Raw genomic sequence first — 25,558 nt, forward strand, 5'->3', positions numbered from 1 at the left:
TGATGTTCAGAATATTGTGAGATTTTATTTTCTAGTTTTATATGGATGTATGATCCCACAAAGTTTTAGTAACTTGTTCTGTGTTTCAAACATGACATGCCTTATGGCAGTCAGCAGTCTGACTCCCAGACCAGGAGAGCTCTTGCTCTTACTGTTTCTGCATTACCAAGGTATCTCGCGGAAGAGATGATTAAGATTGGTGAATTGGAGGGTCACCTGGCTGGCTCAGCCAAAAGAGCACCTGACTCTTGGTCTCAGGATTATGAATTCAAGCCCCATATTGGGTGTAGAGATTACTTATATAAAACTTTTAAAAAATTGGCAAATTGGAAAATATTACAGAGTGATATGAACAGTATACTCAGAAATGTTTGATAAAGCCAGAGAGATATTATGTCTAAAGTATCTCAATTAATACAATGCATCTAGAAAAGACAGGTATGCCATTGGTTTCTCACTGAAAAATATTATATACACTTAAACTTTTCTAATTGAAATAGGCCCCAAGATGAATTATTTTCTTTACTGAGGAAACTGTGACCATAAAGATTAAATTACCTGATATAATAGGAAAACCTGGGCTAGAAATGAAAATTTCCTCATTTTACTCTTAAACATTCTTTCACATCATAATCACAGTAAGGGCTAAGGGCAACTGCAATACATATATTGCCAGAGAATTATTCAAAGGACTGTTGAGTCAATGCTTGGGACTGATGGCTCTCTGTGACAACACTGAGCATTTGAGAGTTTACATAGAGGCATAATAATCAAAGGTGACTTGATATTTTAAAGGAGTAGAGTACACGATGACATTTTTAGAAGAATGGAAACATATAATAGAATGGCATTTTGGGATTTTGTGAATTTTAACAGATTGCTGAAATATAGCCTGGAGCTCGGGCTTCCTGTGAGTCTTTTCTTACCTTACTTAGAGCCGTGTAAGAGGTAAAGCAATCAGGAATACTGCAGGTAACCATTTTAGCCCAAATTGTATGCCATAGCACAGTAAAAAGCATTGCAAGACACAGTTGCTCTGCAGGTAGGTAACAACTAGACTTAGTTCCTCCTGGACAACTTAGTGGGCAAGGACTTCAAGACTTGACAGGGCCCTTAGATAACTGGACATTAGTTTACCCCAGAAGTAGGTTATGGCCACTTGTGTCTCCCCATAGAAATAGGTCCACCTTTCTGTTTCCTTATCTCAATTTTCCTGGATTGCTCCCAGAAAGCAGAATATCTGACTTTGTGCTAAGAGACAGGGACACAAGATAGTTGGATAAAGTACCATGATACAAGTAATAGAAAACCACTGGACTTGAGGTCAGAATACGGGTTCTGGGATGCCTGGGTGGCTCAGCGGTTGAGTATTTGCCTTTGGCTCAGGACATGATCCTGGAGTCCCTAGATCGAGTCTTACATCGGGCTCCCTGCACGGAGCCTGCTTCTCCCTCTGCCTGTGTCTCTGCCTCTCTCTCTCTGTGTCTCTCATGAATAAATAAATAAAATCTTAAAACAAAAAAAAAGAAAAAGAATATGGGTTCTGATTGTATACTGCCACTAGGCTGCCACATGACCTTAGCTAGTCTGTTAACCTTGTGTACCATCAGTTTCCCATCTGTAAAATGAGTAGCCATTCCTATTTAACCCAGGCCCATCTTTCCAGTGCCATTAAGGTTGGAAACACACTACATTGTTGTAGCTCAGCAGAATAGCCTGAGAACATGCCACAAAAGTAAATGAGATAATTATTGTACCCAGACTTAGAATCACTCAATCAACAAATATTGAAGACCTAAAAGGTATATTAGAGTGCACATAGTCTTAACCTAAGCCTTATAATGTATTCTATAAACAAGATGTGAATTAGTTTTCTTCAGCCTCCTTATTGAGCACCTGCAAAGCATAATTATAACTCACCAATGCCAAAGGGGAGGTGGGTGGGAGAATGGGTTAAATGGGTGATGAGGATTAAGAAGGGCCCTTGTTGTGATGAGCACTGGGTGTTGTGTTTGGGTGTTGAATCATTGAATTGTGCATCTGAAACTGGTGTTACACAAGTGGAATATAAATTAAAATTTTAAAATATTAATAACTTGGTATTATTATTAATAGTAATAATAGTGAGGGGTGCCTGGGTCGCTCAGTCACTTAAGCAGCTGCTGTCAGCTCAGGTCATGACCTCTGGGTCCTAGGATCAAGCCCCATGTGGGGCTCTCTGCTCAGCGGGGAGTTGGCTTCCTCTGTCTCCCCCCCACCCAGCTTGTGCTTGCTTTCTCTCAAATAAATAAATAAAATCTTTAGATAATAATCCACTGAGTAATAATGCTTTTACGTATATTATGTGGTCTTTTTTTTTTCTCAGTATTTCTTCCCATTCATTATTTCATTTGAATCATATAATGACCCTGAAGAAGAACAAGACCCATGTTATCTCTTTGTTTCCCTGAGTTTTGGATGAGACACTGAAAATCAAAGATCAAAAGTAGTTCTCAGATAGGATGTTGCCCCCCAGGGGACTTTGGCAATGTCTGGAGTCATTTTTATTTTTATTTTTATTATTTTTTAAAATATTTTATTTATTTATTCATGAAAGACACAGAGAGAGAGGCAGAGACACAGGCAGAGGGAGAAGCAGGCTCCATGCGGGGAGCCTGACGCAGGACTCAATCTCAGGTCCCCAGGATCATGCCCTGGGCTGAAGGCAGCGCTAAACCGCTGAGCCACCGGGGCTGCCTGTGGAGACATTTTTAGTTGTCACAACTGGGACGGTGCTACTGGCATTTACAGGGAAAGGCTACAGGTATTGTAAAACATACTATAGTGGAAGGACAGTTCATACAGTTATTCAGCTTCAAATGTCAGTAATGCCAAAACTGAGAAACTGAGGTGTTTTATCCGCAGGAGCACAATGGATCTGAATCTAGATCTTAGACTCAGTCTAATGTGTTCTCCAACTGTCCTCAAAACTTCTGAGCATTAAAAACTGGAGTCACATAATTTCTGGATTTATTGCTACTGTTTTGTCTTCAAAAGATAAAAGTGGGAAATGGGTTTGTTTATATCACTGTTGAAGGTTTCTGTTGTATAATCCAATAGAAATCTACTAAGCACTTGCTGTGTGTCTCATAGTCTACTGTCCAGTCCTGCAGGGAACTTAGTCTACCTTTTTCATATTTTTCTATTTATTAGGTAAATACCAAATTTAAATTATTTATCCAAATACTATTGAAATCTGGACACAGCCCCTTTAACAGCTTCTATGCACAGTACCTACTGATAACCCTAAGGCCGATAGAATAGGAAATGTCACCTGGACACTCAGCTAGAAATGAGCAGAGCCAGGATTTGAATACCATTGGACTCCAAACTCATGCTCTTAACAATATTCTATAAGTTTAACTCTCACCAACAAAGGGTGGCACAGGATTTGAAAAGCTCTTCCAGTCCAGAATAGTCCTTGTAGAATATTCTTTAGTTTTTGTACCTCAAACCATTTGATAACCTAGAAGTTAGAAGGTTCTTTTTCCTTCTAAAGTTTAACAGATGTCTTTATGGTTTCTGGCCAATAAAGGATTATAGCCCATTAGTTTCGTAAGGATTTTTTCTGTGAATACCTTGCAGAAGAACGTGAGCAAAAGAGCAAATAAAGGCCACTCCCCATAGCAATAAAAGTACTCTCTTAAAAGATAAATCTGATCATATCACTTCCCTGCTTCTTACCCTGAAAAGATGCCAGTTGCCCTTAGAATAAAATTTAGTCTCCTTAAAATGATGGTTCTATTTATACTGACCTTGAATGCCCTTGGTTCTTTTCTTGCCTAAGGATGCTGTTCCTATACCTTTCTACACAACTCGAGTAATTCATCATTTTGTTGGAAGTTACCTCCTTAAGGGCTTCACTATTCTCTCCACCTACACCCCCCCATCTAAATTAGTTATTTTCTCTGTTATTCTCTGGATTCTAGTACCATGTTTACTTCATACCACTTATCTCAACTTGTAATGTATATACTTACACATATTTATTTGTTTACATATAAATAGGAAGAGGAAGCCCCAGAAAGGCAAGAATCTTGTCTTTTTGCACCTGGCTTCTCGGCAGTAGATACTGAAACCTATACAGATTTTGTAAGAATTAAATACTTTTCAGGGCAGCCCGGGTGGCTTAGTGGTTTAGTGCCGGCTTCAGCCCAGGCCCAGGTCCTGGGACCTGGGATCGAGTTGCACATCGGGCTCCCTGCATGGAGCCTGTGTCTCTGCCTCTCTCTCTGTGTCTGTGTCTCTCATGAGTAAATAAATAAATAAATAAATGAATAAATAAATAAATAAATAAAATATTTAAAAATAAATAAATACATAAATACTTTTCAAATGAGTGAATGTTTATTGGATGTTCTCCCAGATGCAGTAAGGACATAGAAATTAGAAAACTTCCTTGTCCTCAAGGAACTTGCTGTGTAAAAATGGTATTTTTTTTAAACTTATTTTTTTTTTAGATTTTATTTATTTATTCATGATAGTCACAGAGAGAGAGAGAGAGAGAGAGAGAGAGGCAGAGACACAGGCAGAGGGAGAAGCAGGCTCCATGCAGGGAGCCTGATGTGGGATTCGATCCCGGGTCTCCAGGATCGCGCCCTGGGCCAAAGGCAGGCGCCAAACCGCTGCACCACCCAGGGATCCCAAATGGTATTTTTTATCATGTATTTTAAGAACTGTAAGCCAAATTTTCCATAAGAGAAGATTGCCAGGAAAATTCGGAAAAGAGATATGTCTTCTGTTAAGAATCTAAGAAAAACCTAATGGAAGAGAAAGCCTATTAAATAAACCTTAAAGAATGAATTAGATTGTAAACTCAAAAGAACAAGGGCCATGTTTTAGCTTCACCCTAATTCTGACACATTTTAACTGCATGATAAATGTTGAATAAATAATGGGGGGATTTACACATATTCAGGAAATGCGGGGAGAGGGAGGCATTACAAGAATGACAGAAGCCAAAAGGGTATACAGGTGTCAAAGTGCTCAATTTACTCAGGAAAAGTGAGTAGGTCAGTTTCAGTGGAATATTTGCAAAAAGGATTAGTTTGAAATAATCTGGAAGGTAAGTCAGTAACAAACATAAATGTCAGCATAATGTAAGCATACCTGATACCACAAGTTGGATATAAAGATACTTAGGTTTGATGGGGCACCTGGGTGGCTCAGGTAATGATCCCAGGGTCCTGGGATAAGCCCATAGTCAGGGTCCCTGCTCTATGGGGAGCCTGCTTCTCCCCTTTCCTCTGGCCCTCCCTGTGCTCTCTTGAGTGTACATGCACTCTCTGTCTCTCTTATAAAGAAATAAAATCTTTTTTTTCAAAAGTCACTTAGTTTCTTGGCACCTGGGTGGCTTAGTCTGTTGAGTGTCCAACTCTTGGTGTCAGTTCCAATCATAATCTCATGGGTTGTGGGATCGAACCCCACAATTGGGCCCTACGGGGGAATCTGCTTGATTCTCTCCCTCTCCCTTCCCCCACTTCGCTTGTGCTTGCTTGCTCGCTCTTTCTCTTCTCTCTCTAAAATAGGTAAATAAATGTTTTTTAAAGATACTTAGGTTTCTCTTTGCAGACAGTTGTTAGTTCAGGGAGTAGAGCCTAAAATGCAAATTACAGCCTCAGAAATATATGTAAATAGTACCTGGAGTACAAATACTGGTTTAGCTTTGAGTACTGGTTCTATTATCAACATTATCACAATCAAATAGCAAGATTCAGATTCCTGGGGAACATCTTCTGTACTTGGGTTATCTGAAAAGAGAGTGTTTGCTTTCTTATATTTCTAAAAGGAAGCAGCACACTAGTCTGACAAATCCCTAGGCATGTTCAGTTATTACAAAATTTGTATATCACTGAAGAACTCCATGCAGTGACTTCCAAGGTCCTTCCAATTCTTAGTGAGCTTTTTATGACCCACCAATTAGGGGACAGTGCACTCAGGTTTCATATTTCAGGTGGTCTGCATACATTTGAAGAAATGGTTCATACATCTCTTTCCAGGCCTAATTGTGTTTCTCTTACTTTTTCTCAGTACTGTTCTATCAATGTGATGACCGAAATAGGACCCAATTGAAAAGATCGTAACATTTCAGGGTATTTGGTGAGACTTAATCCAAGCTAGGGTTATTAGGAAAGGCACAATGTGCTCTAATGCTCGAAGGGTTTAGCAAGAGACCTCAGAAGATGAGGAGGGTTTGTTGCATCAGAGATAGTAAGGACGGGCATTCCAGACTGAAGAAGCAATGTGAGCAAAGATACCAAACAGAAAAGTGTGGGGTTTGTCCAGTTCAATACTTGGCTATTGGACTTGTTTGACTGGAACTCCAAGTATGTGCAGATAGATAGGTAGGTTGAGGCCTTTATCTTAGAGATCTGTGATCTCAGAACAAGGAAGTTAATAGACAAGGAAGAGGTTGGTAGGCAGCGGTATTTTTTGAGCAGATTAAGTAGAGCCATGGTAGATTAATTTGTCATTGGTGTATCACATGAGATGAACGGGGTAGAGTGTATGGTTAGGAGAACCCATGTTTCTAATAGAATTGCTCTTGGTGAAAACCAGAGGCAGGCCGGGTGAATCTTCTCATGTACTTGGGATTAGGAAAAGTGATCACAACCATGGCCGAATTGTGGACACGGAATTGTGACATTGGGTACATAACAAAGCAAGTATAGAATACATCCTGGGCGGGGAGTGAGGATAGGTAAATTCTAGCATAACATTGAACAGATTACTTAAATTCTCTGTGCCCAGGGATCCCTGGGTGGCTCAGTGGTTTAGCGCCTGCCTTTGGCCCAGGGCGCGATCCTGGAGTCCCGGGATCGAGTCCCACATCAGGCTCCCTGCATGGAGCCTGCTTCTCCCTCTGCCTGTGTCTCTGCCTTTCTCTGTCTCTCTCTATCATGAACAAATAAATAAATAAATCTTAAAAAAAAAAATTCTCTGTGCCCCTGGTTCTAAAAAGAGAGATTGTGGGGACAGAATGAGATAACAAGTTGGGTTTATAGGAGGAAGGGGCCATTGCTTCATACCACATCAGTTGTTCAAGTTCCACACGGTTATTTGTTGGGTAGATGTGCAGAGAGAAAGTGTTTTCAGATTGCTCTTATCCTACGGTTTGGTTTTCTCTACTCTCCCTTTCTAGAAAGTAGCACTTATCCAGGTTTTAATGCCCTGGAAACTTAATTCATATAAAGGATCGGGATTTGGCATTTCAGGCCGCTTATACGTCAACAGCACCATATTCTCTTTCATTCTTCCATTTTAAAACAGGTGTGAGATTTGTTCACAATCTCCTCACACTTATCACCAAATATTTTATAAAAGTACCTATGAAGGTAAATTAGGCCAGAATATGTAAATGTTAGATTTCTCCCAAGCACTTTGTGGTTTTACACTCTAGGCTTCCATGAAATGAGTAACTAAAACTAGATGAATTTGTAATCCCCTTCCAAGTCTTAAAAAGTTCAACTTATCTATGTTACTTATATATCAAGTACATTTTGCTACTTCTAATATAGAGCTATTGGATAATTTCTAAGCATATCCATCAAATATTATTATACAGCATTTCAGACTCACTAAGGTCGCAAAGAGAAAATTGAGATTGCCCATTCATTGTCTCATTAACAGATTAAAGAATTGATTTGTCTCTTGTGTCTGTCTAGTTGCCAGAAAAGAAATGCAGAGAAAAACAATTCATTTTGGCAAGCATTTACTATTTTGTGCAGGACATTAGAAAATGCAGGAAATTCATCAATAATTAAGACAAAGTCCTCTTAAAATTTACAATCCAATAGTAAGGATAGGGATAAAAAAGCATTCTATTCTCCTGGAAACTGAACTAAAAAATGTAGAATTAGGGACGCCTGGGTGGCTCAGCGGTCTGCCTTTGGCCCAGGGCGTGATCCTGGGATCCAGGATCAAGTCCCACATCAGGCTCTTCGCAGGGAGCCTCCTTCTCCCTCTGCCTGGGTCTCTGCCCCTCTTTCTGTGTTTCTTATGAATAAATAAATAAAATCTTTTTTTAAAAATATAGAATTAAGTTTTAGCTCTGGGTGAAACTTGATTAATTATATAATTCAGCGTTTCTACAGTTAAGGAAAATGAAGCTATAAAATATAAAATTACTTGCCCAGTATGGCATTTACCACCTGCATCCCTTTCATGTTTAAACTTACTCTATTTCCTTTATATTTTGTTGCTTCCATGGTAATACCACAGTCCATTCATGTTTGCCCAAAAGGCATTGGTGATCTAGAGATTGGACAATGGGCATTTTAAAAATTAAGTTTGTCTTTAGTATGCTTTCTCTTGAAAATGTTAGTCTTCCCTGCCTGGGTAATTCTCAATGTAATGGGTATCTCCAGGATCTGTCTTACCCCATCAGGTTTCTTAATCTTCCTTGCTCTGTCTGAGCAGCTTAATTAGGTGGACTGGACACGTGGAATGATGAAATTTATGATAGACAGGGGTGACCTTGAACCAGTGTCCGCAAACAAAGTGCTTGTCTTATTCTGATTAGAATTAAATACAAGTTGGCTGGCTCTCTTTCCTGTGGAGAATTAGAATGAGATTCCCAAGGCAGCTTCTGGATTATCATCTTTTTTTTTTTTTTTTTTTTTTTTTTTTTACTAACATAGATATTCTTAGTCAGGAGCTTCTCAGGGAAAGAGCTACTCTCACTAATTCATCACTGCTCTTTTATTTTCTAAAAACTTGTCAGTACATGCCATACTTCTTGTTTGCCTAGATCACTGGCCACTCATAAATGAGGGCTCTTTAAGTTTTAAATGTAATTGTTTGAAGTAGTTTTCCCCTTTATGACTCTGGCTGTTGGCTACTTGTGGTGGAGCCCATCAGTCTGATATTATGAGTTATTCAGTCACAAAGACTCTGCTATTATTTGAGTATGTAAACCGTGTATGGTTTGGTTTCTTTCCATGAAAAATGCTTTCAGGGAATCATGCTTAGACTATCTGAAGTAGTAGAGCCCGCTTTGGTAGATGGTAGGGAGAAAAAGAAAGTAATATTGAAATCAGCAAATAATCACAACATTAAGTCTTTGCCAGTTCTATCAACATTTTCTCATATCAGCCCCTCCAATGTCGTGAAGAAAAACAAGTGAGAATTTGTTGTAGATGATCCCTGGGAGTTACTTCTATTATCAACAAAGGTAAAAAGTTAGAAGGGAAAACAGTGGCCTTTGTTTTACTGAAGACTTTTTAAAAGGTTAAAAATCTAAGGGGTTGGGGTTTTTTGTTTTTGTGTGTGTGTGTGTTTTGTGTGTGTGATGGTAGTGATGGTGGTGGAGTTTAGGCAATTATACTCCTAAATTCTCATTGTCTTTATAAACCTACAAGTGGGGGCGCCTGAGTGACTCAGTTGGTTAAGCGTCCATCTTCGGCTTAGGTCATGATCCCAAGGTCCTGGGATGGAGCCTGCATCCATCCAGCTCCTTGCTCAGTGGGAAGTCTCCTTTTCCCTCTCTCTTACCTGCCGCTCCCCCTACTTGTTCTCTCTCTCTCTCTCTCTCTCTTCTCTCTCTGAAATAAATAAATCTTTAAATAAAGAAACTTACAGTCATAGGGAATGCCGTGTCATCTCCCATTACCTGCCAGAGTTAATCTGGGTAGAAATGTGTGTGTGTACGGCCTTAGCGTCTTTTACACTTCTTTTTCTTATTGACCTGACCTATTTTTTCTCTACTGCATCATTTGATTTACTGCATTTAGTACATAAGTGGGACAGAACTTCATAAGTTTTGCCAGTTCTGGCTGAGACCCTGTGTAAGCCTGTGATTTATTCAAGCCTACTTACTTCCTTTTGTAATTACAATTGGAACATTAAGTATCTTTACGATCACTGAACCTCAAGAAGGGCACAGGCCAAAGAAAGGCAGCTACAATATCCAAAGAGTTGTATACTGACTGGCCTTCAAGGGGAAGGGTCTTCCGCCCTATGTATTCATCATATTATATTTCCCCTGTCCCATTTACTGTGAGCTACTACTATTTTTCAAAACAACTCCAGTATATTGAGTTGGAAGGCCAAGTGATGAAGGGACACCTAAGCCCTATTTTATCAATGCATTATATCTCTTTTACTTCTATATCTCCTTTACCACCTCCCTCCCCAAAGGACAATTCATAAAACCATCAAGGGAATTTTAAAGTTCACCTACAGGGACACCTGAAACAAGGCCAGAGCTATTTCTCAGAATATCTGCTGACCCTGCGCAGGTCATCAAAAGGCAGGATTAGTCCAGTTTAACCTGCTGCTTGATCATGAGAACATAGTCCATAAGCATAAATCCCTGTTTATGGTAGTATACTGTCTGTGTCCTTGAATTTTCCCTATCTGTACCTGCCTAAAGCTTATAAGCCACCAATAAAAATAATGACTGAAGAAAGCAGAAGAGCAACCATACAGATTTATCTTTGTTCGATGGTTTTCCAGATCTAAAAAGGAACATGACCTTAATCGTTATAAGAAGAAAAACTTTCTTCCTTATCTTCCTTATCAGGAAACACTGTAGGCAGTCTCCAAAAGAATTGTGTAAGGCTCCAGATTATATCTGTCTGTGCTAGAGAAGAGGGACCATGTGGCAGATGTCTGACCACTTGTGTGTAGCTTTTTGTGGGGTCTAATCTCCATAGTCCCTATGGATTACTGTTTCTTATCCATCATGTTGCAATACCAAGAAAATAAAAAAGAATTGGAAGTTTAGACTAAATCTCTTAAAAGTAAGATCGGTGCTAAGACTCAGGAATGGACATCAGAATTCAGCCTTCTTGCCAATTTCCAAACTTCTGTTCATAAAGTCGTGTTTATTTTGCTAAAATTGCTAGACATTGCAAACAATCCAGCCCTCTAGTTAAGCTTTCCAGTGTGCCCGTGTTGGGAGGTAGGAGGTGGGCAGGAATAGAGAAAACTTCTTTTTTGGTGATGCTCAGAAGTAGACAGAGAAGGAGTTAGATCCTTGAATACAGGGAAGTTTTGGAACCTATTTGTATAAATGTTGCACAGTATGTAATGGGGGAAAGGGGAAGACAGAATGAAATGCAAAGCTACAGTGTGCAGTGTGGAATACGCCATCTCATTTTCCATATAATATTCAGGGCGATAGAAACAAGTTGGCATGTAGTTGACTTAAGTACGTAACTGAAGATGAGATAAATATTCCCTAGAAACCGAAGAGTGTAAAGCCTTCCTGAGAAATCAACTTCTTAGCTATTCTATGTGAACTAAATTCCAAAGGAATTCATACTTGATTTTTTTTTTTTTTCTGTAGTCAATTCCTAGACTATTTCTCTTGTATTTCCTGGCAGATCCTGGGAGTTTTCTATGCTAGAAGAAGGAGCTGTTATGACCTAGAACTATTCTGAACTATCCGTGTGATTGTCCATAGCCACTTTGTGGTCTCAGGAGACAGGACAAACAAAAAGGGCCTTAAAAATGGTCTTAGCTAAAAGACTTTGCAGGAGAGAAGCAAACAGCTAATATTTTGATTGTGTCTTCTCCCACAGGATTTATTCATTGGAGTTTCCTTCTCTAAGGTCTTCTATCCCCTCATATTCCACATAATGGTAACACTACCATTTGTCAGGTCCTTCGCTAGATGCTTCTTAAGCCTTTTATCTCCTTTCACACACCCAGCATCTTCCATGATCTACTAGCTCCAAAGAGGGTAAGGGACTCTCCCAGATTGTACAACCAGAGCAGCTTTAAAAGTCCTTGACAGATGTTTTCCAGCCATGTAGTTGAGCTCATCACTTCATTCTCCAATGAAAAGATGATTCTCCAGTATGAGTTCCTCTTGAATTTTGTTAGAGAGAATAGTTTGCCTGAACTGGCAAAAATTTAAACAAAAGGAGTGTATTACTAATTTTTCTACCTAGCTCTAAACTCAACTTGGTAAATAAATATTGGAGGTGGATTTTACTGTAGATTGAAAGTTAGGAATCCTAAGATTTGTTTGTTGTTTTATAGTTTTATCCTTGAGTGATATATTCAGATTTCTTTCTATTAGTTCTCTTCTTTATAAATAGTTTGTAATTGATGAAGTAAAAGGATAAGGATAAGAAGTGAAGTGAATGGTGGAGGTTTTAAACAAGAACAGGAATTTTACATGTGTGCTGGAATTAACATATGCATGTAGTTTGTACTAAAACCGGAAAGCCAGTGAATCAGTAAATAAAAAATTTTGCTGGAGTTCCACCTGTCACTCATCATTAAGTTCCATTAATTGCAATTGCCTTATAAGTCAAGGAACTTGATTCCATAAAAAGTACAGTACAGCTACTGTGTAAACCTTGAACCCAGTTCTTAGAAACAATGACGTGGAGCTATGTTAGAGAAAACAGTTCTTGGACAGCAGTAAGTAGTTAATGTTGGCTGTGGAGTCTAGAGAAGCTTGAGTAAAGCAAAGAGGACAGCTTGTGACCAAACCATTTTTTTCAGGTTACAAATTGAAACAGCGAATGATATTGCCACTTCGCTGTTCTTTGATTTATTCTCATTTCAGTTCCCATTTTTATTCTGGAAGAGGCTGAGCTTGGATCTTCTTAGATTGAAGCTATCAAAGGAAGCTTTAACCAACCACCAGGTTACCTCCTGTGAGTAGAATTTCTCTTCTAGAGAGGATAAGTTAGGAGTGTTTGATTGCTATAGAACATGTTATCCAAATACATAGGGCACATCACTGGAAAGTCAAGTAGGAAGAGAAAAGAATATAATTGCTTTTATTTCTTATGCTTTAATAATAAGTTATATAGGGGCACCTGGGTGGCTCAGCAGTTGAGCATCTGCCTTTCGCTTTTTTTTTTTTTTTAAGATTTTATTTATTTATTCATGAGGGCGGGGGGCGCAGAGACACAGGCAGAGGGAGTAGCAGGCTCCATCCAGGGAGCCCGACGTGGGACTCAATCCCGGGTCCCCAGGATCAGGCCCAGAGCCGAAGGCGGTGCTAAACCGCTGAGCCACCCCAGGCTGCCCTGCCTTTGGCTTAGGTTGTGATCCCGGGGTCCTGGGATCAAGTCCCACATCAGGCTCCCCACAGGGAGCCTGCTTCTCCCTCTGCCTGTGTCTCTGCCTTTCTCTGTGTCTCTCATGAATAAATAAACAAAATCTTTTTAAAAAATAAGTTTTTTAATATATATATGGATATATATCTATATTTATATCTATCTATATCTATATCTATCTATATCTATATATCCATATATATATAATTTGAATTTGGCATGGTCCCATGGCATTTTTTCCTGCCCAGTATAAAAGATTACAACTGTTCAGTCCCCCCTTTTAGGGTTTAGCCTTGAGGCTCCTTGAGGAAAGACTGTCTGGTTCATCTCTGAATCTCTTTCAGTCTTTTACACCAGAAGACATTACAAGTAATCACTGACTCGATGGCCAGGATTCAGGTTGATAATGTGAAATGAAGTTACCCTTTATTGTTTTCTTTTGCTATAATCACTTTCTAAACTCTTATCGGAAGAGAGCAAATTGTGACTTCTACTTGAGTCTCTTTATGAGGATGTGTTCTCGGTCTTCCTGGCTGGCAAAAGTCTTTTTATTCTTATTTCACTGCATTGGCTTAACTCAAAAACCATAATCATCACTCAGATACCAGGAATCTCTCCATTCCACTGTGATTCTTTAGTTGAAAACTACTGCCTACTTACCATTTTTCCCATCATTGAAATTTTATGGGTGCTGTGTGTTGATTATTTTTGTGTGTTGTTTTTTATTCTTTACTATAAAAACTTCATGGACAAAGAACCTGTTATATATGTCCTTTATGTCCATGGTATTAATAATACCAGATTGTCAAGCTCTGTAATTATGAAGTAATATACCTTCTGGCATGAAAGTTATTTACATTCACAGTTGAACTTTGATTATCCCTAAGTGATGCTTTACCTTGTCCTTTGCTGGAAATACGAGCCTCTTTCTTAAGCTTGCTGTCATAGAATCATGAGATGGGAGTTTGAAGAGGGGGAAATAGATGGCTGAAGGTTTGTGCTTTTAAGTTAGACATGACTCCCTGAGTTCCTATCTAAGTTGGTATGCCTCTTCTCTGCCTCTTAATAATGTTGCCATATTACCCTGTGTATTTCCTTCACAGCACTAATCACACCATGAAATTGTTCTGTTTACTTTCTTATTTCTCTTTCCATGAGGTACCTTGTTTGTCTTATCCACTGAATTACCAGCACTTAGCTCAGAGTTTGGCACACAGTGGGAGCTTAGTAAGTGTTTGTTGATTGAGAGGCACGCTCAGTCTCATGAACATGAATACCTACTTGGAATTTCTTTTTTTTCTTTCTTTTCTCTTTCTTTCTTTCTTTTTTTAGGCTCTACACTCAGCATGGAGCCCAACTCAGGGCTTGAACTCATGACCCTGAGATCAAGACCTGAGCTGAGATCCAGAGTCAGAATCTTAACTGACTGAGCCCCCCAGGCGCCCCCCAACTTTGAATTTCTAAAGCACTCTTTCCTCCAGAAACTGGAGTCAAGGGACACATAAAGAGAATCTACCAACACTTTCACTTATACGCTCTCAGCTTCCCACTCCCCACCTCAGCCCCAGCCCAGCTACAAGAGTTTTGCTCCTAGTTTATGTCCCAGATGGACTTTTGCAGTAAAGACACAAGGCCGAATATGCAGTTGTCTGGACTTAATTTAATATAGAACATTCAATTTATATCTTGTTTTCAGTGTTCTTAGCTCTAATGCTGAGCTGGGATAGAAATTGTATCTTCTGAGCACACTGCTTGCCGAGGGCAGTAATAGACCTTTTCTTGAAGTTTAAATTAGCCGAAGGCTGGTTATCCTGTATGTGAAAATGTATTCTTAATATCTTGATTGAACACAGGCCATCCAATTAGGTGAATTATTTGAAGCATTGGCTTTTTATCTACTGACATTTATGATTAGAAAGCCTTACAGCAGCCAAATTTCATTAATGGCATCAATTTGTCCATTATTACAAACTGTCTGTTTCCTGCATCCCAAAGAAACTACTTTTCTTCTCCTTATCTTATATTTAAATTTGAACATACAGGGGCACTTGGGTGGCTCAGTCAATTAAGCGTCTGCCTTTGGCTCAGGTAATGATCCCAGGATTCTGGGATCGAGCCCTATGTTGGGTTCCCTGTTCCCTCTACCTCCCACCTTGTGCATGTGCTCACTCTCTCTCAAATAAATAAGTGAATTTGAGCATACATTGAACATATCTATTAAAAGAATGATTTGGGGGCACCTGGGTAGCTTAGTGGTTGAGTCTGCCTTTGGCTCAGGTCATGATCCTGGAGTCCTGGGATCGAGTCCCGCATCGGACTCAAGGGAGCCTGCTTTCCCCTCTGCCTATGTCTCTGTCTCTCTCTGTGTGTCTCTCATGAATAAATAGATAAAATCTTTAAATATATATATAAATTCAAGAATGATTTTGCAGAAAGGGATTAAGTCTCTGAAACACTAGGTGTTAATCCCTTGTGCCACAATCTCCAAAAGCAATCCCTATTGGATGAAATCCCACATAAATAAGTAGTTAACAGAATTAAGATTTTGGAGCACTGGGGCGCCTGGGTGGCTCAGCAGTTGAGCGTCTGCCTTCAGCTCAGGACGTGATCCTGGAGTCCAGGACTGAGTCTTAGATTGGGCTCCTTGCGGGGAGCCTGCTTCTCCCTCTACCTCTGTCTCTGCCTCTCTCTCTTTGTGTCTCTTATGAATAAATAAAATCTTAAATAAAAAAAAAAAAAGATTTTAAGAGCACCTCCTGGCCCATTTGGTAGAACAGGTGACTCTTGATCTCCGGGTTACGGGTTCAAGCCCCACATTGGGTGTAGAGCTTACTTTTAAAAAAATAAATTAAAAAATAATAATAAAAAATTAAATTAAAAAAAATTTTCTAAAGAATCAAATCTATATCGTGAAATTATTATGTATAATTCTTTTTGTTAAAAGATTCTTCTGCTGACTCAACTTTTCCTGCCAAAGTGGATCATTCCCACCATAAAGGGACAAGCCATATGGCTTACAACAGTACAACAGTACCTTCTCACCATCACCCAACCACTTCAGCCTCCCACTCCCATGGCGAGGGAATGCACAACATGATGATGGTGAGTGCCACAGGAGAGGCTGCCCTTTTACACCCACTTGGGTAATAGAAGTAATCGGTTTTAGGACTAGCAGGTTATTATCTTTAAAGGTCAGTTTACCCATGAGGAAAAGCTCAGACAGACTCAGACAAGTCATTTGCCCAAGATCATGTGGCAGATTAATTTCAGAGTCACATCAGAACCAGGACTCTTCTGTATTCCTTCCTTTCAGAATTGACCCTTTTCTGAATTAAGTTCTGGTATTCCTGCTTTATGTAGAAAAGAGAAAAAGACAGCACACTTATCATGATGAATATTGAGTAATGGATAGAATTGTTGAATTGTTATATTATGCACCTGAAACTTACATAACACTGTATGTTGACTATAGTGAAATTAAAATTAAAAAGGGGGGGGGCAAGGGAGAGTACCTGTGGAGAGTGTCTGTGGTAGTAATGTTAAAATGAAGGAGAAAGCCTCCCACTTCAGTGACTGTCTCTTTTGAATGCTCTAAGCTTCTTTACCTGAAATTCTCATCTAGAATCCTCAATTGTTCCCTCATTGACTTGTTTTGGTTTACTGGCAGCATATGACCTTCTACTTCGGCTTCAAGAATGTGGAGCTATTGTTTTCTGGTTTGGTCATCAATACAGCTGGAGGTAAGTAAGCCACCCCCATCAGATCGTATTCAGAGGTGAGACACACATGAGAGACAGTCACAACGAATCTGGAAACCAAGCCAACTCTTCCTGCCATAAGTACTGAATGGTTATGGTTATGGTACATTATCATCTTCCTATTAAACAACCTAGAAGGTAAGGATACACAATGTATCCTTATTTTGGTCCTACAGTAAACCTCCCTTAAATAGCATGTGTATGTTATGGGGCACCTGGGTGGCTCAGTCAGTTAAGCATCTGACCCTTGATCTCAGCTCTGGTCTTAATCTCAGGGTCATGAATTCAAGCCCCGCATAAAAATAAATAATAATAATATGCATCTGTTTTAGAGTTTCTGAAAAATAATTTAGATACCAGATAGGAGTCTTTGGCAATCCATTTCCTTTCATCCTTTTCCAGAGTGCTTCCTTGTTTGGTAAGTTATTGATCCTGGACATAAGACTATAGTCAAGTTAAAATGACATAAGAAGCATTTTGTATAAACAGACCACAAAATAACCCTAGGTGGAAAAGTATTGGTCCAGTCCAATCCTTCCATTTTACAGATGAATTTTAAGGTTCAAATTCTAAAATGATTAGCCCTAAATCACATAGTATTAGTATGTAGAGACCCAGACTTTCTAGACGTGCCTACTCCAGTGTTCTTTCTAGCATACCAAACTGGTCTACATCATTCCTGATTCTTGGCATGGCTTCTCTTAGTGTCAGTCCTACTTTGGGTAATTAATACCCATTTCTGTGTGTCTATAATGTTGAGTGGGCATGCCTTAAATTAAAAGTGCACAAGCTCAAGTGTTGGACTGCTTTAAGTATCATTTGGATACTTTTGCACCACAAAATCAATTTGGGCAAAAGGGGGAGCATTTAGTTCAAGTAGTACGTTAAATCAGCAGTTTGAATACATTCGTATCATTACCAACACTTCACAGTGTGAAAGACTTAGAACTGAAGTCTGGGGATGCCTGGGTGGCACAGTCGGTTAAGCATCCGACTCTTGATTTCGGCTCAGGTCATGATCTCAGGGCCCTAGGATTGAGCACTGCATTTGGGCTCCCCACTCAGCAGGGAGTTGGCTTGAGGATTCTCCCTCTCCCTCCCTTTGCCTCACCCCTCCCTCCTGCTCATGCTCTCTCTCTCTCTCTGCCAAATAAATAAATAATTTTTTAGTGCTCTCTTTAATCCCATCACCTATTTCACACATCCTCCCCACCCCCTTCCTCCCTGGTAGCCATCAGTTCTCTATAATTAAGAGTCTTTCTTGATTTATCACTCTTTCCCCCCACCCCTTTCCTCAAGGAAATAGTTTTTTTGTTTTGTTTTGTTTTGTTTTAAGATTTCATTTATATATTCATGAGAGACACAGAGAGAGAGAGAGGCAGAGACACAGGCAGAGGGAGAAGCAGGCTCCTTGCAGGGAGCCTGATGTGGGACTTGATCCCAGGACTCCAGGATCACACCCCAGGCTGAAGGCAGGCGCTAAACTGCTGAGCCACCCAGGGATTCCTCAAGGAAATAGTCTTTCAAACAACTTTCAAATGCTGTTTTATTCCCCTTTTGCATATTGTACTTTGTATCGTAACAAGCTAATTTATGACACCAAGTAGCCAGACCTGAAGGTAATTGTTCAGACGATTTTTTGTGTCATAATCAGAAAATGAGTATGTTCTCCAGTGGAGACAATGGTTTTCACTAACACTGTCTTCACACTTCTATCTGTCTGTCTGTGAGAGTAGAGAGGTAGCAATATAACGTATTTAGAAATTGAGAGGAGCCCTTCGTCTATGTTATCTCTCTAGCTTGGACAGCACACCAGCTAGTGATTTTGCACATGTGACCATACCATCTTTTCTTTCTCTACTTAGAAATGGCTGGAGCTTTCGTGGCAGTGTTTTTACTAGCAATGTTCTATGAAGGACTCAAGATAGCCCGAGAGAGCCTGCTGCGCAAGTCACAAGTCAGCATCCGCTACAATTCCATGCCCGTCCCAGGACCAAATGGAACCATCCTTATGGAGACACACAAAACTGTTGGGTAAGAAGATTGAATAGATCCAGACGGAAGTTCTGGAAAGCTGGATTAGTTAAGCAACAAAGCAGCTATTTTATAAGCAACAGTCCTTTTTTTGAGTTAGTAGTGATTCTATGTGACCTTGATGAAAACTATCTCTGGACACTTGGGTTGGGGATCATGAGCAGACCAAAGGAGAAATGATAGGAACCCTTCTGAGCATGAATATTTTTTTCTGAATTATAAGCCTTGGTCACTGTGGAAGAAGGTGAGGAATCCATATTTTAAAATATTTGCCCAGAGGCACCTGGGTGGCTCAGAAGAGTAAGCAGTTCAGGTCATGATCTCAGGGCCCTGAAATGGAGCCCCACGCTGGGCTCCCTGCTTAGCAGGGAGTCTGCTTCTCCATCTCCCTCTCCCTCTGTGCATGCACTCTCTCTCTCTCTCTCTCTCTTGCTTTCTCTCAAGTAAATAAAATCTTTAAAAATAAAATATTTGCCCAGATTGAAAAAGAAAAAAAATTGTTAAAATAACAGTATGCAAATTAAAAGAAATTCAGGTCAGGGTATCAAAGAATGGCAGAACCCAATTGATTTTTTTTTCCTATTAAAAAATTGTATCCACCCAGCTCTATTTTCATTTTGTTTACAATAATAAGACTGTCCAGATGTCTGTATTTTTTTTTAAGATTTTACTTATTTATTCCTGAGACACACAGAGAGAGAGGCAGAGACACAGGCCTCGGGAGAAGCAGACCCCATGCGGGGAGCCCCATGCGGGCCTCAAACCTGGGACTGCACCCCAAGCCGAAGGCAGACGCTTGACCGCTGAGCCACCCAGGCATCCTAGAGGTCTATATTCTGTCAGAGAAAGTATTTGGATGGCTACTGGTTTTCCTACAGATTGGCAAATGCTTTTTGAGAGTTTTGAGTTTTAATAGAAATGTAGGTCTTAGACTAAACTGGAGTTCAAGGAGTTCTGTAGACCAATATGCTGCTTTCAGGTAACCACCGGTTATTTATTCCCATTATAACTGCTGAGCTTATTGAGGCCCAAACACGTTGTGACTCACCCAAGGCGACAGGACCGTGAGCGACAGAGGGGCTAGCCAAGCCTCCTGATCCTAGTTAAGCACTTTGTACCATACCACCCAACCCTCCATTTTATCTGTTTCTGTTCTTTAGAATGTGAACATTGCGATATTGGGAAGCCTGAAAATGTTCAAATAAGTATGGGAGGGTTTGGGGCTTTCCTCTTAGGAGCCTAGCCCGAGGTAAGTCAGGGGATTAGTCCTCCTCCGTCTCCTCTCCTCCCAAAGAGGGTTCCTCCTGCTGACCTGTAACCATATCTGGCCAATGCGGATTACCCTGGCAGCCCTACCATGTTTCATCTCCAGGGACCATAAACAACGTACGTACGCACAAGTAACCATGAGTTGCTCGGATGGCTGCGGGGGAGTCCAGTCCCAGCTGGGCTCGTGACTGTAACTGCTCCCCCTTTCTCCTGATCTGCAGTGCTGCCCAAACACCCCGAGGGTCCCTGATTATTGTGTCCCTGTCTGCTCTCCAGGCAACAGATGCTGAGCTTTCCTCACCTCCTGCAGACAGTGCTGCATATCATCCAGGTGGTCATCAGCTACTTCCTCATGCTCATCTTCATGACCTACAACGGGTACCTCTGCATTGCCGTAGCAGCCGGGGCTGGCACAGGATACTTCCTGTTCAGCTGGAAGAAAGCAGTGGTGGTGGACATCACAGAGCACTGCCATTAACGTTCAACTCCATGGTGTGGCCTTGTCGATTGCAGTGGGAAGCAGGAAGCAGTTCAAGACTGAAAGACAGGATTCCTACTCCAATCTTCCCTTCTTGCTCTGTAGCTCCCTACACACACACACACACACACACACACACACACACACACCCCTCCTCCTGCTCAGCAGAGGTTTAGCCTACAGTCTGTGATCTAAAGTGATAACCTCCCTTTTTTTTTCTAAAGAGATGAGAGTCCCTCAGAAGATGTCCTCTCCCCCCTGCTCATCCTAGATCCAAATTCTATGTTCTTGTCCAAGCCAGGTAGCTTTTTGTTCAATGACTTGATCACCTGCTTCCTTTATTAGTCTTCTGTTTTTACTTGGTTAACAGACAGTATGTGAATTTGGTGGGTTTTTCTTGGGTTGGTGATGGAAAGAGAGTCACTTTAGCTAGGATAATGGCAGCTGAAGGAAGTTCTTGCCCACCTAAACCCAGAACCCAAACTTGACATTAAAGAGTGAGTTCCAGTCTTTGGATTCAAGGAGTGTGAAATACGTGGTGCCTTTCGGTGTGATGTATGACACTGAAATCTTCATGGTTTTTAGAAGGGTGGTTTGAGACTAACTATGGGCCTGGAGCTTGGGGAGGTGTGCATTCTTGGGTGGCTGACTCATCAATTTGTGTTCCTACTTAACATTCTGATCAGAATGAACTTGTCAATCAAAGAAAAAAAAGATGACAATCAATTTAAGAAAATAGAAATAGATATTTTCAAATAAAACCATTGATATTTTACTTTTGGTACCTTGCATTGTCACAGGTGAATGAAGCAAAAGAGTGTGAATCGTTTTTGTTGTTGTTTTCATGTGGCCTCTAAACCAGTGGTTTTCAAACTTTAGCCTGCATCAGAATCACCTGGAGAGGGCTTGTTAAAACTAGTGTTAGAACACTAGTTTCTGAACCTCAACCCAGACCCCCCAAATTGACATTTCTAACAAGTTCCCAGGTGATGTTCCTGCTGATGGTCAGGGGACCACACTTTGAGAATCTCTCCTTTAAACTAAGGAAGTATCACCTGGTGGGGTGAGCTACCTGATATTGGGCACAGGAATTTGAATTGACGATTGGTAGGTGGTATGTCTAAGCTTAACTCGTGTACTAAATGCTGCTGGTCAATACTTAATCATTCCACAGTGTATTCAGCTCTAGCTGTGTGTATGCGTGCCCAGGGGCTGTAGCCAAAGTAACTTTTATCAGTATGTATAAAATCACTAGTCTTTATTTTTAAAGACCTGTAGTTTCTTAGAAGTACCTTGAAGATTGAGAAGGACCTTTGATCTGCAGTGTAAGATCAGCCAGTCATGGGTCAGAAGGGCAAAAGCCCAACCCTCTCTTTGGAGAGGTTTAGGGTATGGTTTGCTGCTGATAACCAGATTTTCCACCACCCTCAACATCCATGTCCACACCAAGCAGATCCTCATCCTCTACATGACTGTCTTTGTTTTCTTGGGGGTTTCGAGGGATCACATGTGGCCAAAACCTCTTTTCTCCGTGAAGAATCACATTGAATTTTTAATGCTTGTTCGGTTCTTAGTTTACAGTACAATCTTGCCCCAAGTCCAGACTACCTGTGTGAAGTGTCTCTTCCTGTGCTAGTCTGTTAAATCCTGCCCTCCTCGGTGCTAGACTCCAATCATGCCTCAGGGCAGAGGAGACAAAACACTGTTCTATTCTGTTGGCCTCTGTTGTGGTTTTGAAGTTTGTACTTTCTCTGTGGATGCCAGTTAAATATTGGAGAGCAAGGAATGTGTACTTCTGTGGCTTTAAACCAAGAGAAGGTTATGAGCTTACTGGATCGAGGGTTAAATCTAAGAACCGACGTGTAGAGTTTTGTGCTTTTCTCTCATTCCAACCCCTTGGAGTACTGATACTTATCATGATTGGAGTGAATGACAGTTAGTGACAGAGTCCAATATGAAGGTGTAAATAGCCTATTATTATCTCAGAAGCCAAGGAATAATAAAACCATGAGAAATAAGACTCAATGTTTAATAGTGACCCTGGTGCTCTCTAGAAATCTTGGCATGAGCTGCTATAAAATACCCTTTCAGAAATAGGACCTTATCAGTAAGGTAAGAATAATCAAGGCCAGTTAAGACAAAGTGCTGTGAATTTGAAACTCTACAGAGAAACATCAGTTTGGGATAGGTGTTCAGGTATTCAAGGTAGAGTGTCATGAAAAACCTGAATTCCAGCAGTTCTTAGATTAGGTTGCCAAAGGAAGAAGCTAGTGAAGGAGAAAAATTTTAAAGCTTAAATTCCATCTTTCTTGAGCTCTTGGATTGTGATAATATAATGATCTCATTGACTTTCATTTCTGTATCCCTACTGATTTGGGATTTAGTGTCTGACTTCTTTGTTCTTTTGAATCCAAATTTCTCTTGTCCTCCTTCCTTGTTCACACCTCTTAGAAGTCTGTATCCTCGTTTCTTTGGCCCCTTATCCACTTTCCTTTCCCTTTCAGTCTTTAATCCCATGTATGTACTTTATGAAATCCCCCTAACCCTCCTGATGCAGTGGACATTGCAGTGGATATAGATACCAGCCAGAAGTTGTAAAACTTGGTAGAGACCTGATGCATGCTTTGAGGAGAAACTGTCTTGCTGCAATTATTATAAGGCTGAGTAAAGGGCTACCTACTATTACCATCCACAGAGTTACAGAATCTTAGGTGCTGTCTCTGTTGGAGGAACACTCAGCCCCTTGTTGCCCACAAACAGGGAACCCTCTGTGTCTACCAGGGAATTAGAAATTAAGGTTTCTTCACTACTTCTATGGTAGAGCTGTCTGGAACTCTGTTTCAGACTGTGAGGCTCTGGGCTTGGGCTCTAGCCACAAAGGGTTTCTTTTAAGGAGCTGGAAGGGAAGGAGGCAGGGGTTACATGTTCATGTCATTTAATTTTGATCCTGCTCTCTCCAGCTGCTTCTTTCCGAAGATAAATCTAAAGATACAAAGTCTGCATTTGATATAATGCCTTAATCACTGAGTCTACAATTAATGTTGACCGTTTTAGATTGTAAGCTCCTGGAGAGCAGTATTGCTGTAGTAGGAATGTTTTAACAGTGTCATATGTAAAGGAACAAAATAAATATTTTGATTTTGTGATTCTATGCACGTCTTTCTACCATCCAGAGGGATATCAGAATAAGTAGTCTCTCCATTGGCATTACCATCAGTTTTTTTTTTTTTTTTTTTTTTTATTTATGATAGTCACACAGAGAGAGAGAGTGAGAGAAGCAGAGACACAGGCAGAGGGAGAAGCAGGCTCCATGCAGGGAGCCCAACGTGGGATTCAATCCCGGGTCTCCAGGATCGCGCCCTGGGCCAAAGGCAGGCACCAAACCGCTGCGCCACCCAGGGATCCCATTACCATCAGTTTTTAAGATGTCAGACTTTTATGGCCAGATCGCTTTATGTTTCCATCTCACTCTACTTAAAATGACAAGCTTGGGGCACCTTGGGTGGCTCAGTCTGTCAAACGCCCAACTTTTAGTTTCAGCTCAGGTCATGATAAGGGGTGTGGATCAAGCCCCATGTGGGGCTTCATGCTCAGCTGGGAGTCTGCTTGAAGATTCTCCCTCTCCCTCTTCCCCTCTCTTTCTGCTCACTCTCTTTCAATAAAATAAGTAAATCTTTTAAAAATATAAAAATAAAATGACAAGCGGCAGCTCTTTCTGCCCATGGGTCCTGTGCCTATACTTTAATAAAACCACCCTTTTGCACCCCCCCCCAAAAAAATGAATTAAAATAAAATGACAAGTTAGCACTGTCAATATCTACATGACCTTTCACACAGGAGTCAGGGTCTTCATGAAGCTGCAAATATCTCAGTATGCCAAAGATTCCTGATATGCATCGTATCATAATCCCTTCTGTGTTTATGCTATCAGGCAAGAGGGCGAGTTAGACCTCTAGGGATCTTCCCTGCCAGCCCTGGAGATGGGCATTGGTCTTAACATCTAGCACCATTCCTAGGCTTCTCCATAGTGTATGTAGTATGATGAGCAGAGACTAGAGTCCAGCATATCTGGGTTTGAATCCTGGCTCCACACCACTTAATAGAAGTGTAACCTGGAGAACCTGGATGGCTTGAGTGGTTGAGCATCTGCCTTCGGCTCAGGTCATGATCCTGGGGTCCTGGGATGGAGTCCCCCATCGGGCTCCCCACAGGGAGCTTGGTTCTCCCTCTGCCTATGTCTCTGCCTCTCTCTCTCATGAGTAAATAAATAATTTATTATTAAAAATAAATATTTTTAAAAAAATATAAGTAACCTTAACCAAGTGATTTTATTTTTTTAATTTTTATTTATTTATGATAGTCACAGAGAGAGAGAGAGAGAGAGGCAGAGACATAGGCAGAGGGAGAAGCAGGCTCCATGCACCGAGAGCCCGATGTGGGATTCGATTCCGGGTCTCCAGAATCACACCCTGGGCCAAAGGCAGGTGCTAACCCACTGCGCCACCCAGGGATCCCAACCAAGTGATTTTAATAATCCCTGTCCATAGTGTTCTCACTTAAAACAAGGCAATAATAAGAAAAATAAATAAATATTTAAAAATAAAAAGGCAAGAATAGTGCCATTTTCAATTTAGGAGCAATATATATAAAGCACCTACCATATAATAAGCAATGAAATCATAGTAACTTTTTGATTATTTTTTACTCCAGCTCCCAGGAAATGAAAGGTAAGCTCTTTTGGATGAGTTTATTATTCACAAGGTAAGCTCTTTTGGATGAGTATATTATTCACAAGCACTTTACCATCTTCTAGAAATGAACTCTAGGACCTAAGGAATAACAGAACCAATGCATGTCATTTCAGTTGTGTCTAATAGGATTTATAGCTGCAGTAAGCCCTTGTCTAATCTGGTAAATGTCTCATTCTTTATAATAAAATAAAATAGCTTAAGATAAAA

General features: G+C 40.5%; 1 protein-coding gene across 1 annotated transcript in view; it reads left to right on the forward strand.

The window, feature by feature from the left end:
* SLC31A1 (solute carrier family 31 member 1) overlaps positions 1-23,751 on the forward strand; it is a 38,842-nt gene extending 15,091 nt beyond the window's left edge. The window contains exons 3-7 of the mRNA XM_025432142.3: positions 12,563-12,653; positions 16,006-16,163; positions 16,729-16,801; positions 18,685-18,853; positions 20,399-23,751. Of these exons, the coding sequence (XP_025287927.1) occupies positions 12,563-12,653; positions 16,006-16,163; positions 16,729-16,801; positions 18,685-18,853; positions 20,399-20,600 (693 nt within the window). The 3' untranslated portion in view covers positions 20,601-23,751. The remainder of the gene's footprint in view (positions 1-12,562; positions 12,654-16,005; positions 16,164-16,728; positions 16,802-18,684; positions 18,854-20,398) is intronic.
* The last annotated feature ends 1,807 nt before the right edge of the window (positions 23,752-25,558 follow it).

The sequence above is a fragment of the Canis lupus genome, chromosome 11 (assembly GCF_003254725.2).
Source record: "Canis lupus dingo isolate Sandy chromosome 11, ASM325472v2, whole genome shotgun sequence".
Classification (NCBI taxonomy): Eukaryota; Metazoa; Chordata; class Mammalia; order Carnivora; family Canidae; genus Canis; species Canis lupus.